The 13,574-nt window shown below is 36.2% G+C and overlaps 1 protein-coding gene across 1 annotated transcript; it reads left to right on the top strand.

The window, feature by feature from the left end:
* Positions 1-5,123: 5,123 nt before the first annotated feature.
* On the top strand, positions 5,124-10,410 carry LOC122094765 (disease resistance protein RUN1-like). Its single transcript, XM_042665367.1, has 7 exons — positions 5,124-5,181; positions 5,336-5,582; positions 5,974-6,476; positions 6,577-7,068; positions 8,116-8,195; positions 8,332-9,061; positions 10,304-10,410. Exons 1-7 carry the CDS (start codon positions 5,124-5,126, stop codon positions 10,408-10,410), a joined length of 2,217 nt encoding a protein of 738 aa, XP_042521301.1.
* Positions 10,411-13,574: the final 3,164 nt, after the last annotated feature.

Below are 13,574 nucleotides of genomic sequence, written 5' to 3'. Positions count from 1 at the left end.
CGGGTTTGTCCACTTGTAACCTGAGTAGGTTCAAAAATTATAATAACTTAATTTACAATGCCCCTCTAATAAGTTGATGATTGGATAATGTGAAGGTTAAATCGTAATTTTAGAAAAAATATTCCCTCCAACAGTCCATCCAAAGGTTGCGAGGGTTTGGACCCACAACCTCAGGTGTTGGCAAGTGTTGGGAATGTGACCAAGCCCTCCTAGCCCTTGGATGGTCTATAGAAGGGAGCCGGATCAGTAATTTCATGCCTTGAATGGTCATTGGAGGGGAGTCGGATCCATAATTTTATGCTCCGTACTTGTCTGTCCAAAAGCTAATGGGGCCCACATAAATTGCATAGCAAGTCTTTTTCTCGTGGGCTATAGTAAGGGTATTTCAAGACATATGTATGCTGACCAGCTCATTACTAGTAACCTACTCACTTTTCTTTCATGCAAGGTTCGAGGTATCGGATATCGGCTAAATTGGGATTGGTATCAGTTTGTTGTGATAGGTGCGATATCGTATTAGATCCGATATTGTTGGGATTGATATTGAATCGGCCATATAAGATAGTTTTCCTTTCTAGGATACCAATTTCTTAGTTTTTTTTTGTCACAAATATACCATTTGTCCTAGTTTGACCGTAGAACAAAGACAGAGTATATGATGTGCCCATTTAGCTAGACTATGAGAAGTGAGGAAGTGGCAAAATTTGAGGGGCGAGAACTACCACAAAATGACTATTTTAAATATCTGGGGTCAATCATTAGCATAGAGGGTGATATAGAAAATGATGTCTTCCACAGAATTAAAGTGGGATGGATGAAGTGGAGAAGTGCCTCGGGAGTGCTATGTGATAAACGCATGCCTGTTAAACTCAAGGGAAAATTCTACAGGACAGTAATATGACCAGCGATGATGTATGGGGCGGAGTGTTGGACAATCAAGAAGAGTAATTTGAATAAATTGGGTGTAGCAGGGATGAGGATGTTGAGAGGGATGTGAGGAAAGACCTGGAGAGACAAAGTAAGGAATGATTGTATTAGAAAAGAGTTAGAGGTGGCTCCAATCCAGAACAAGCTCCGCGAGAGCAGATTGACGTGGTATGGCCATGTTCAACGAAGACCCATGGATGCCCCAATAAGGAAGTGTAATCAATTTCAATTACATGAAGATAGAAGGAGAGACAAACCTAAATTGACCATTAACGAAGTGGTAAGAAAAGATATGCAGATGATTAGGGATCGATCCTAGTATGACCACAGATAGAGGTAAGTGGAGGACAAGGACCCGTGTAGCCAACCCCATATAGGGGATGTTCCAAGGATGTTGCTTTGACTACTGCATTAACTTTTTTATTTTTTACCTTATCGGATCCTTGTAGCTACGGGTGTCAACGGTCCGGGTTGGTGCAGTTTCGGTCCGGTTCCACCGGTTTCGGTGTGAGTTTGGAAGTGACCGAAACCGACCCATTAAGGATTTATCGGTTTCGGTCCGGTGTCGGCTTCGGTGCGGTTTGGGTTCGGGTTGGTACCGGTTTGGATTTATTAGGTTCATTTCGGTTTGGATCGGTTTTTTAAACCGGTATGGAGCCATTAGGAAACAACCAAATGATGAATTGTTGAACTTCGGTTTCTTAAATCGATTTGTAACCGGGTTGGTTTTGGTTTTTGGTATAGTTTGGATTCGATTTTCCATACAAATGTATACAAAACTATTCAAATTTTGATTTTTTTAATGAATTTTGGAGTGTTTCGGTTTCTTACCGGTTTGGTTTCGATTTCGGTCCGGGTTTTGAGCCGGTTTTGGTTTGGTTTCGGGTTCATCCGGTTTTCGGTGCGGTTCGGTTTGGTTTTGGGGTTACAATACTCGAAACCGAACCGAACCAATAACGGTTCGGTTCGGTTCGGTCCGGGTTGTTATCGGTTCGGTCCGGCCGGTTTTACCGATTCGGTTTAGGAATTGACACCCCTACTTGTAGCCGACCCCATCAAGTTGGGATAGGGTTATGGTTGTTGTTGTTTGTTGTACAAATATACCATTTGTCCATACCATGCACCAATTTGGATCAGTGGATGCCAATACCAATTCAAATCAGCTGATATGGCTGATCCCAAACTAATGCTTTCATAGATCAATACTGATGAGAACTCCAAACCTAAGTTGCAAAAACGCATTTAATGCTTTCATAGATCAACACTGACGAGAACTCCAATTTTTTATTGCTCAAAACACTTTTTTCCATATGCTACTCAAAGAATCGCGAAAAAATGGCAAATGGCAAGCATTCCCGTTTAAAAAGCAATTCTGTTTTTATTTATTTATTTTCTTTTGGCTTTTCTAAGACTTCAAACTTGTAGAACATAATGGTTACTTAACTAATGATATCTTTCTCTTCCGAACTCAGATCGACCTGATTTTTTCGTTAACGTGAAGCTAATTCAAATGCCTGCATTTACTTAATATCACCTTCAATTAAAATTCAATGCCTAGACCCCAAAATTTAAGTACAAACTTATGCATCTACTAAAAGGTATTTCTAAAGTGATGACTCCCAACTCCATCTGAGCATGCAATACTTTGAACGTGTGGTAACTATGTTAACAAGTTTCATCATACTTTTTTGTACTCACAGTCACCAAAATTGGAACTATCAATGGGTACCAAACAAGATGCAATCCCAAATTTTCAAGAGAAGTTAAAACTTGGAACCACTAAGACTTCGTTTGATAGTCATTCTATTTTAGAAATAACATTTTGTATCAAAATTAGAATTTTCCATTTCTGTGTCAAAATCCAGCTTTGGAACAAAACTCAAATATTGGAACATGGTTAATTTGATGTTTAATTTATGGGAAAAAGTGGCCTAAAAGACAACTTGGCTCTTATACCTAGACACAGATGGCATTGAAATGACCCCCCCACCCCTCATGAAAAGTGAAAATCTTATCCCTGATGATACTTCCACGGCACTCCCATTGATCACCGTCATGGTTCCTTTAATATTAAAATAGAATGATCAAGAACATGCCTTAGAGTTTAAAACATCATGGTGGTCTTTGCAAAAAGATTCAAGCAAGCTTTGAGCCGGTGTGTGGCAGGACACATGGTGCACCCAAGTTAGTGAAAAATCTACCACAATAAAAATATGTATATAAAAAAAAAATAGATGAGTGAAAATTACCATATAGAAGTCAAAGTCTTTTTAGAATAAAAAAAATTGATATACCAAATACTTTATTAAAAATTGAGGAAATAATTTGGAAATACCAATAAAAAAAATACAGACCAAATTGAAACACATGTGACAAAAAAATTTCATTAACAAATAATGAATCTCATTGGAAAAATGCTGAGTATGTTGCCGGTATACTCAGATCTGTGTCTAACTCTCTCCTCCTCCCCTTAAAAATGTCCCATATGCTCCTCTTATCCCAATCTTTCCATTGGTTGAGCCGCTAACTCTAGGAAAACTAGTGGCATACCTAACCTCCTCCCAATTTTTTGCTCTAAGAAAACTAACGGCATACCTAACCTCCTCCTTTATTGGGAAAGCTAGAGATACCCAAATATAAGAACCTCAAATGGGAGTAACATGCAGTCAAAGAAATAAAAGTTGGCGGAGAATATTGTATGAAGAAGATTCTTATTTGTCATTCTAAGGATTTGCCCTACTCTTCACCTAAAATTGGTCAAATTCTATAGCGTTACACACCCTGTAGCACGCATCCAACTATCCAGAATGTCTTGGGCTGTGCTTGCACATTTTGGACTGTATGTCTGAACGTGTTTAATTGTTGAATATATGCTACACGCCACGCAACAAAAAAGCCCGATCCACATTTGAGGGGTAGTGAGGCTGGAGTGGGGGATAATAAGATGTTACAAATCCGATGGAATGGAAGGGCTGAGTGATGACCTCTCCCGGTCTTAGGTCTCCAAGAGGTGCTTCCCCCTTAGCTCGCTCGACTTCTATATTAAAATGTCTTACCAATAAAAAAGACTTCTATCTTAAATGAGCAAGTAAATTACATTGACCTCCAAAACAGTTTTAAACCACAAAACCTCTCTTTTCATAGTGGCATGCCACTAGGGGTGTCAAAACCTAGCCTGAATCGATAAAACCAATCAAAACAGATCAATAAAACACGAACTAAATCAAACCGATCTTTATTAGATTGGTTTTGGATTGAGGTATGTTAGAACCAACTGAAAATCAGTCCAAACCGAACCGATCAATAACCAAACCGAATGAAACCGATAAAAAAGAAATGATTATGAGATTATAAATTGGTTAATTGACTATCCATTTTTCACAATATTAGTGAGAAAAATTTTTATTGTAAGGGGAATTGTTACAAATCAGTGAATATTAGGTTATGAATAGAGAAATTGATTTGTAAATTGTAATAATGCTTCCATTGATTTCCTTGTTCACTATACAAAACTAGTTGGATACTTAAATGAATAATTGGGGATAATAGGGTTCATTTTGTGATTTCAATATTAGTTATATTCTTAGTAAATTTGTTATCCATTGGTTTCAATATTAGTTCCCTTACAATGATAAATCATTATTTAATCATAATCATAAATTTCAAGTGTTTTTTTTCGTCAAATCTTGTCACTATAAGTTATGTATGTAATATTTCATTATGGTTCAAGTCCAATAATAAACAGATCTAAACCGGTATTAACCCAATATTGAAAAACCAAAATAAACCGAAACCAAACCAGACCAAAATCAAAACCGACCAAAAACCGAATGTCCTTATTGGATTGGTTTTGGTCTCCCTCATTCCTAGATAGAAACCGATTCAACCCGGCCTAAACCAAACCGAACAGGCCCATGGACACCCCTACATGCCACCATGCCACCATGCCACTATGCCACTATGAAAGAGATGATTAATAATAAAACATTAAATTCTTTACTAAGTTATATTATTCCAAAGGCTTCAAAGAGACATTACCATTAAATAAATAAATAAAAATGAAAATAAAAAACCTGAATTGATGCCATACTTATTTAATAAATAGCAGAAATGATATAATTTCCTAATCTAATTATTTTTATACACAGCAAACATAGAAGAAGAGAGCTCCCCAACATACCTGCAACTGCAAGTTCATGGCTTCTCCTTATGACGTGTTTATCAGTTTTAGAGGTTCAGATACTCCCACAAACTGTCAGTTTGCTTTACAATGCTCTACAAAATGCTGGAATCAATCCCTACAGAGTTAACGAAGAACTCAGGAAAGGAGAAGAGATTTGCCCGTCGCTTCTAAGAAGAATTAGTGGGTCCAATATCTCAATTCCTATCTTCTCTTAAAACTATGCAGATAGCAAATATTGTCTCATGGAACTTGCTGAGATATGGGAGTGTCATTTATCTAATGGTCAAACCATTCTGCCCGTATTCATTGATGTTGAGCCACTAGATGTTCGACATCAGACTGGAAGTTTTAAGGGACCATTTCAGGAACACCAAAGGAAGTATGAGTCTCCTGATGTAAACAGTTGGAAGAACGCTTTGAAAGAGGTGGGGAATCTAAAGGGATGGCATCTCAAGGGGGACACAACAATTGAGTATGTCTTACTCTCACAAAATTATTATTCCTATATTGGTCTTCATGTATCATGTTTTTATCTTGGAGCTTATCATCATCTTCTTCTTCTTTAGGTTTCATTTTTCACTTTAATGTCAGCTTTGGTCGTTAGTGTGATCCTCCCAACGTCAACTTGGGGCCAATATTATTGAGCCAATGTCAGGATTGAACCCAGGTGGTTGAGGCCCTGGTTTATTTTAAATGAACTATAGGTTTATTTTCCTTAGATCCAAGGGTTAAAATGTGTTTTTTTAACATCTATGTGATTAGACCATTCACTTGAGTTATCTCTTCTTATTTTTGTACTAGAGATTTACATATTGTTTCTTATTGTAGTGAAAGGTTTTACCTTTTAACATGAAAAATTGCAGGGATCAATTAAATTTAGTCAAGCAAATTGTTCACAGTGCTTTGAGAGAACTAAATAGCATCCCTTTTGATGAATGCAAATACCGTGTTGGAATAGATTCCCACATAGTTAAATTACTTTCTTTATTAAATAGTGGTTCTAATGGTGTATGCTTTGTGACAATATGTGGCATGGATGGTCTTGGAAAGACAACCATAGCAAAGGCCATCTATAATTGCATACTTAGAAGCTTTGATGGGAGCAGCTTTCTTACAAATGTAAGAGAAGAAGCATCACAAGGAGATAAGGGTTTACTTTCCTTGCAAAAACGACTTCTTAACGACATCTTGAAAAGGTACCACGAAGTAAGCATTGTTTCTCAATTGGTAAAAATGCTACTTCATGGAAAAAAAGTTTTTATTCTAGATGATGTGGATGATCATGTACAGCTTGATGTATTGGTTGGTGGAATCAATTGGTTTGGTCAAGGAAGTAGGGTCATCATAACAACTACAGATGACCAAAGTTTGAATGCACATAAAGTTGACAAAGATATTCAAATATACAATCCTGAAGGACTGGATTTTGATAACTCTTCAACTCTTAAGTTTGTATGCTTTTTCAGAAAATGAACCTCCAGAAAAGTTTAAGGAGCTTTCACATAAAATCGTACAATATGCTAAAGGATTACCCCTAACTTTAGAGGTGTTGGGTTCTTTTTTATTTGGCAAAGAGAAAGAAGACTGTGAAGATATATCAGAAGGATTGAAAGATATCCTTGATAACATGGTCTCTGGAATGTCGATAAAAAGGTATGATGAAAAGACATTTGCAAAATTGATGATAAGCTACAATAAACTAAGTGATCATGCGAAAATCATATTTCCTGATACTACATGCCACTTTATTGGATGTGAAGCAGACAAAGCAATTACAATATGGGAAGCTTGTGAGTTGCGTCCAAGATTAGCCATAAAAGAACTCATTCTAAAGCACCTCTTAAAGATTGATGATGGGAAATTGATGATGCATGATCAACTTCAATTTATGGGAATGACAATTGTCTCAAAAGACACTAATGGGGGCCCTGCCAAGCATACTAGATTGTGGTCTCATTGTGAGATCTTAAAGTATTAAAAAAGGCACGGTAAGTGACACTTGGTAACTTTCTATTATAACTAATCACAAAAGTCCTAACATGGCTGCCACTCTTTATGATGGGAAAAAACAGGCAGCCAGCATAAATAAGGTCCCAATTCTAAGCAACTGCATTATGCGAAAATGCAAAGAATGGAACCAAATTTATCTACCCCTCCTAGAACCTTACAGAACTAGGGCTAGCACAGGAGTTTATTTGTCATGATATATTATTATTTTTTTCGGTAAGATGATATAGGACTTTTTTTTTTGTAGAAACGATGATATATTACTAGTAAATACAAGAGAATGAACCAAGAACAATAAATTTAAAATCCATTAAATGAGGTTCTATGTTCTTACCCTTTTTTTTTTTAGGATATGTGTATCAAATCTTCTTTACTTGGAATATTATTTTTCTGGTGTAGGGAACTCAAATGGTTGAAGGAATCCTCCTTCCACGTGAAGTGCACATAGATGATTTAACCTTTGAAGACTTTGAGAAGATGCCCAATTTAAGGTTTCTCCAAGTTGACTATCATAACCTTGATGGGGATTTTTCACATCTTCCTTCTCAATTAAGATGGTTCCGTTGGTGGCTCTGTCCTTTGAAAATTCTACCAACCAATTTCCATAATGAGAAACTAATTCATCTTGATTTATAATGGAGTGGCATCTTCCTAGGTTGGAATGGTAAACCTCAAAATAAAAATAAGGTATAGTATAATTGTATTTTTTTTTTTTTTTTTTTTTATATATATATTTCACTTGTTTTATTAACAAATTTTAAATAGAGAGTTATATTTTATGTCATTTATTTCTTTGACAGAGGTTTCAAAAGTTGAAGGTTCTTATTCTTTGTGGTTGTGAATATCTCTCTGGCTCTATCGACTTCTTCTCATGGCTTCCTTGCTTACAAAAATTGGATCTCACGAACTGCAAGTCTCTTTTGGAACTCACAGATAGTATTTGTCAGATTGCTTGTTTGAAAAGTCTTACTCTCAAAAATTGCTTTTCAATCAATAAGTTGCCAAGTCCATTGGTAATCTAAAACAACTGGTTGAGCTTTCTGTAAGTGGGACAAAGATTAATGAGTTGCCTGATGGTGTAAGGCAATTAGAGAAGCTTGAGAAATTAGACATTTCATATTGCAATAAGCTACTGAGGCTACCAACATCAATGGGTAGAATGAGAAGTTTGCTTCACTTTCAACTTAGACATACTATGATTGTAAAATTATCAGATAGATTACAAGAGGCTTCAACCACTCCTAATCAGCATGAGTTCTTTTGCTCAACTTCAGGAGCTATATTTGCAAAGTTACATGAACCTTGAATCTCTCCCAAAGCTTCCCTCCACTTTAACTCGTCTAGAAGTGAAGAAGTGTATTTCGCTGCAGATAATTTCAGATCTATCACACGTGGAAATGTTGAAGGAATTATTGGTTTATGATTGTGAATCATTAGTAAAAGTACCAGATTTGTCAAAACTGAAGAGATTGGTAGAGTTGAATGTGGAAGGTTGCCCCAAATTAACAGAGTTGTTGAATTTGTCTAACCTGAAAAAATTGAGAAAATTAGAGATTTTCAACTGTGAAAATCTAGAAAAAATTCATGGATTGGAAGGAACAGAGTCCTTGGAAGTGTTGATTTTGTCGTGTTGCCACGAATTAACAGAGTTACCGGATTTGTCAAACCTGAAAAAATTGAGTGAATTAGAAATTGATAGTTGTGAAAATATAAAGGAAATTCATGGCATCCAAGGAATGGAATCATTGATAGTGTTGTTATTGATAGATTTCCCCCAATTAAGAGAGTTACCTGACATGTCAAACCTGAAAAGATTGACAAGAATAGATATTGGAGACTGTAAATCTAGAGAAAATTCACCTCTTTCAAGGAGCAGAGTCTTTGAAAGAGTTGACAGTGAACGATTGCTACAAATTAACAGAGACGAGGAAGATACATGGGCAGGTACTTTTATCTATATCTCTTTCTGTAACTTTAACTTTAAATGGAGCTTTCAATACCACCAATTGGTTTCGAAATGATTGACATGGGACTTTTTGTCTTCCCTCTTTTATATAGACAGGGAAGACTGCTTCTTGATAATATTAGCGAAGGCGTTGGTCAGGAAAGTAATTCAATTGCTACTGCTGCTGATGATCATAACATCTATCAAGCCTCTCCAGTTCTGTTTGTTGTTTTGAAGTTTAGGAAATGGTGGGAAGATGTGAATTTTGTGGTTGGTGAGCTAGTAACCATCATTCTTCGGATTGATGCTTGTAAAGAGACATCGTGTAGCCATTCTATTAGATTTGAGGACATTTAATTCACTAAAAAGCTAGACATAATCTACATAGACCATTGAAAAGGTTTTGATTGGTTTGGGTTTCCACTGGAAAACAAAGAAGTTATTGAGAAATTAAGTGGAGTGATAGACAACATATATAGGCAGTTGGATTCTTATCATTTTGTTAAAATTTTTATGTGGTATTAACTGATACCGATTGATCCATTGGGCCCAAGCAGTTATAAAACCATTCTAATTATGAACTCTTAGCTCTTTCCATTGTGAGAGTGGAAAAGGGTTTTAAGGATTCTATTATAAATATAATACTAACAGTCCTTGCAGCTATTACTTAATGCCTTATTAGTTATTGGAACACGGCTTTCTCACAAGAGCAAGTGCACAGAAAGAGAGAAAACCCTAGAGTAAGAGGCTGCAGAAGATCTCATTAAAAGGACTCCACTTGTGTAGTTTATCATTGTCATCTTCATGGGAGTAATGTTTAACCACATGGGATAGAGGTTCATGATCTATGCTCATGGGGCTTCTAAACTTCCACGGGGCTTCTAAACTTCCACAAGTATTTCTCTATTCTCATTTATGGTTCATGTCATGGATTTACCATATTATGTCCCATTGATTATTATAAATATGGTAAATCCATATGGTTATGTATTTTAAGATCTATGAACAAAGTACTTTATTGATCTTGGTTTAGGGACTATACCCATGGTTAAATCTCTTTTATGATTCTTGTACTCTAAATACTATAGGGTTATTCATATGTTTAATATGGTAAAGGATACCCAACACATTTCGCTTATATTATATGAGCGCCCGTGTGAAACTGTGTAAGGTGTTGTTCGAAAACAAGGAATCAAAACAGCAAAAGCATAACCAACAATCCAGTACTATGTTGGTAGCAGATTTCTTCAGATGGTCTGATGCTTACAATGATAATGATGAGGATGAGGATGATGAGGAGGATGATGAGAGAGATAGGAACTACAATGAAACTTGTCTTGATGGTTGAGGATGTGTGGTAGTGACATTAAATGATGGGTCCAACCATTACAACAATGTTGAAGCAGCTCCCTTGACAATGCAGAGGTAGAAGAAGAGTGGAATAAGTGAATAACACAATAGTAGAATTCTTGAGGAGTTTTAGGATTTCACTCTGTTTCTGAAGAAGTGGGGCAGAGGATTCGACTTTGTTTAGGATTATTCAACTCTTGGGTTAAGTGATCACAGTTTAATTGTTTGTTGTTCATGCAATGGTGTATAGGGTCAGAGTTGATGAGCTTTGGGGCATTGGTCTGAGCTTCTTAATTATGGTACTCGTGGAGTTCATTATGTCTTGTTTGTGCCTGAAAGATCATGTCCGCTTGTCTTGTGTTTGCAAGGAATGGCAAAATGTTTTCCGTTCACTTTTGCTGATGGCAATGCCGAAGGTGGAATGTTTTAGTTAGTCTTGTGTTTTTTGTGGCTAGGATTTTCCTAACTCCTTTTGTAATTATATTTTTCCTCCTTTTTCTTTTAATACAAATCTGATATTCTAGCGAAAAAACCTATCTTCATGGCTTTTCTTATCCCCAACTGAAGATGTGTATTATCAAGTTCTATTTTGATGAAATCCCAAAGCTTAAGGGCACATTTATCCACTGCAGCAAGGAAATTGTAAACCTATCTGCCCACTATCCTCATCATAGTTCTAAAAATGGGATCGGATAGGCTAGGTTTGACCCGATCAAATTGATATCGGCTATGACTGATTCCTAATAATAATCCGATCTAGTCGTGATGTATAAGGGTAAAATGGTTCAAAATATCAATTTCCTTTTTAAAATAGCTGTGGCTATTGATCCAATCTGCATCAATATCAATTGAGATCGATTCCAAGTTTTAAAACCTTGATCATTAACAAAGACTCGACAAAATAAGTGATGGGCTTTAATTATTCTGAATTAAATTGATTGGAGTATACTCTGTGCTAGTTACGTTTCAATGTCAATGGCTTATTGCAACCACATGGCTAACATTTATATAGTTCTCTTCCTTTTTGTTTTTCATTGATCTAAATTTCTCCAATCAGATTTTTAGAGAGTGGGAAACATTACCAGTGTTGTTCCCTACGCCCTCCAATAGGGGAACACACATGGATATCCATTAGAGAGCACACATAGGGACATGGGGACATTTTATAGGACCCTATGAGAGAACATAGGGAACAACACTGGTTCCGTTCTTTCTCCCATATTTATATCTATGTCCATGTCTATGTATCTATTTAGATGGATGGAAAGATAAATATATAGAGGCAACTTTAATGTAAAGGCCCCTAAAGCAAAATGTGTGCTTCCACATTAAGTGAACTAAGGGCAAACAAAAAAAATGACAGAATCAAACATAAAACCCAACGAAAATATACTCACGACAACAATCTGGGTAGGTGTAACAAAACTTACTTTATTAAAATTTGATGAAATGATATTAAATTACTTGAGAGTTCAACAACGATAACAAAACTTATCCCAATTTAATAGAATCGACTAAAATACTTCGAAGTTCTATGGATAAAATCATATGTCAAATATTTGCATATGACAAGAAAAATGCAAACCAAATTAACGAAGATTTCACTATTCTTGTTAAGATGAGAATACAGTATGAATAAGATTCTATTTTTCGTTATAAGGACTTGAATCAATCTCATCCCTAGTGATAATGAGATACAATGAAAAGGAAAAAACTATATATTATATTCATTTTGTTACCTAACCCACTTGAGCTTTCTTTTACTTTCTTCTAGATTAAATGATTAGTTGGGTCTTATTCGAATTGCAATTGGATGGTCAAGTGCAGCACAGCTAGCTTTGAGCGGTAAACAATACCTGGAACGCATTCAAGAGTTGAATATTTTAATTATGAAAATTTAAAAAGCATGGTATATTAAAAGAGTAAAAATGTAAAATTATAATTTTTTGTTATAATAAAATGCAGTTTATTTCAGAAAAAAATATATTAAAAAAAAAAAAAAAAGGCTATGGCTATGGCTTTGAAATTTTGGATCTTCTAATTAATTCTTATAAACTCTACCAGCTGTATAGATTCTATAGGCAGATCACTCCCAACCCACCATGGAGTGGTGATAGAACACATGTTCTTTTGTCATCTGAAACCAATTATAAAAAGACCAAGCGAGTCATTAACATAATAAATAAATGGAAGAAAGAGTTCCATTTTATAATCTAATATTGATTCTTATACACATTAAAGAAAGAATCCAATGCATCTCTATAAGGAGAACACTGATGCAGGAAAGAGTATAGTACCATACCAAAGAAGAAGAGATCAGCTCTTGATCAAGTGTAACAAGAAAAGAAGAGAGATCTCCAACATCCCTTCAACAACTGCAAGTTCATGACTTCATCATCAGGGGCTAGCACAAACTTTGTCAGTCTGCTTTACAAAACTCTAATAAGAGAAGGAATCAACGCCTATAGAGATAGCAAAGATCTCTGGGAAGGAGAAGAGATTTGCCCATAGCTTCTAAGAGGAATCCGAGGGTCCAATATCTCAATTCCAGTCTTCTCTAAAAACTATGCATATAGCAAATATTGTCTCTTGGAGCTTGCTGAGATATGGGAGTGCCATTTATCTAAGGGTCAAACTAGGGGTGTCAATCGGTCGGGCCGGTTCGGTTTCGATCGGGCTTAATCGGGCTTGAAGACTTTCAAAGGCTACACCGTGTCCGCCCATTTAACTAATCGGGCTTAGTTATTGAGGGCATAGTACACTTTATATTCGGTCGGTCGGTCTCGGGTTATAATCGGGCTACCTTAATCGGGTTTTAGTCGGGCCTTAACCAGGCTACGGACATGTTTAATGTTAAACGGGCTTTAACCGGTTTTTAAACGGACCCTCTTTAAAATGTGCTATTATATTCCGGCCCACTCATGCAAGCCCAAAAAAATGACAATAAATCAATAAATGATACCAAATATAACCATTATTTAAAATGTGAAAATGTCTTTACTTTTTAGTTTTTATTCTTTAATTTGGGGGGTAAAATAGGTATTTTACAATCATTAAAGGGTCGGGCCAAGTCGGTGCATAATAGGTCGGTCTCGGTCGGGCATTATTCGGTCGGTCTCGATCGGGCGCCCGACGGTCCAAGTAGCAAAACCAAGACCGACC

This window comes from Macadamia integrifolia, chromosome 12 (assembly GCF_013358625.1).
Source record: "Macadamia integrifolia cultivar HAES 741 chromosome 12, SCU_Mint_v3, whole genome shotgun sequence".
Classification (NCBI taxonomy): domain Eukaryota; kingdom Viridiplantae; phylum Streptophyta; class Magnoliopsida; order Proteales; family Proteaceae; genus Macadamia; species Macadamia integrifolia.
Note: the sequence above shows the minus strand (reverse complement) of the source record. Positions and strands in the feature narration are given on the sequence as shown.

Coding starts and splice junctions, on each gene's coding strand:
- LOC122094765 (XM_042665367.1), top strand. CDS start 5,124: ATGGCTTCTCCTTATGACGTGTTTATCAGTTTTAGAGGTTCAGATACT. Junction 6,477..6,576: donor AACAACTACAGATGACCAAA/GTTTGAATGCAC, acceptor ATGCTTTTTCAG/AAAATGAACCTCCAGAAAAG. Junction 9,062..10,303: donor CGAGGAAGATACATGGGCAG/GTACTTTTATCT, acceptor TGTTGGTAGCAG/ATTTCTTCAGATGGTCTGAT.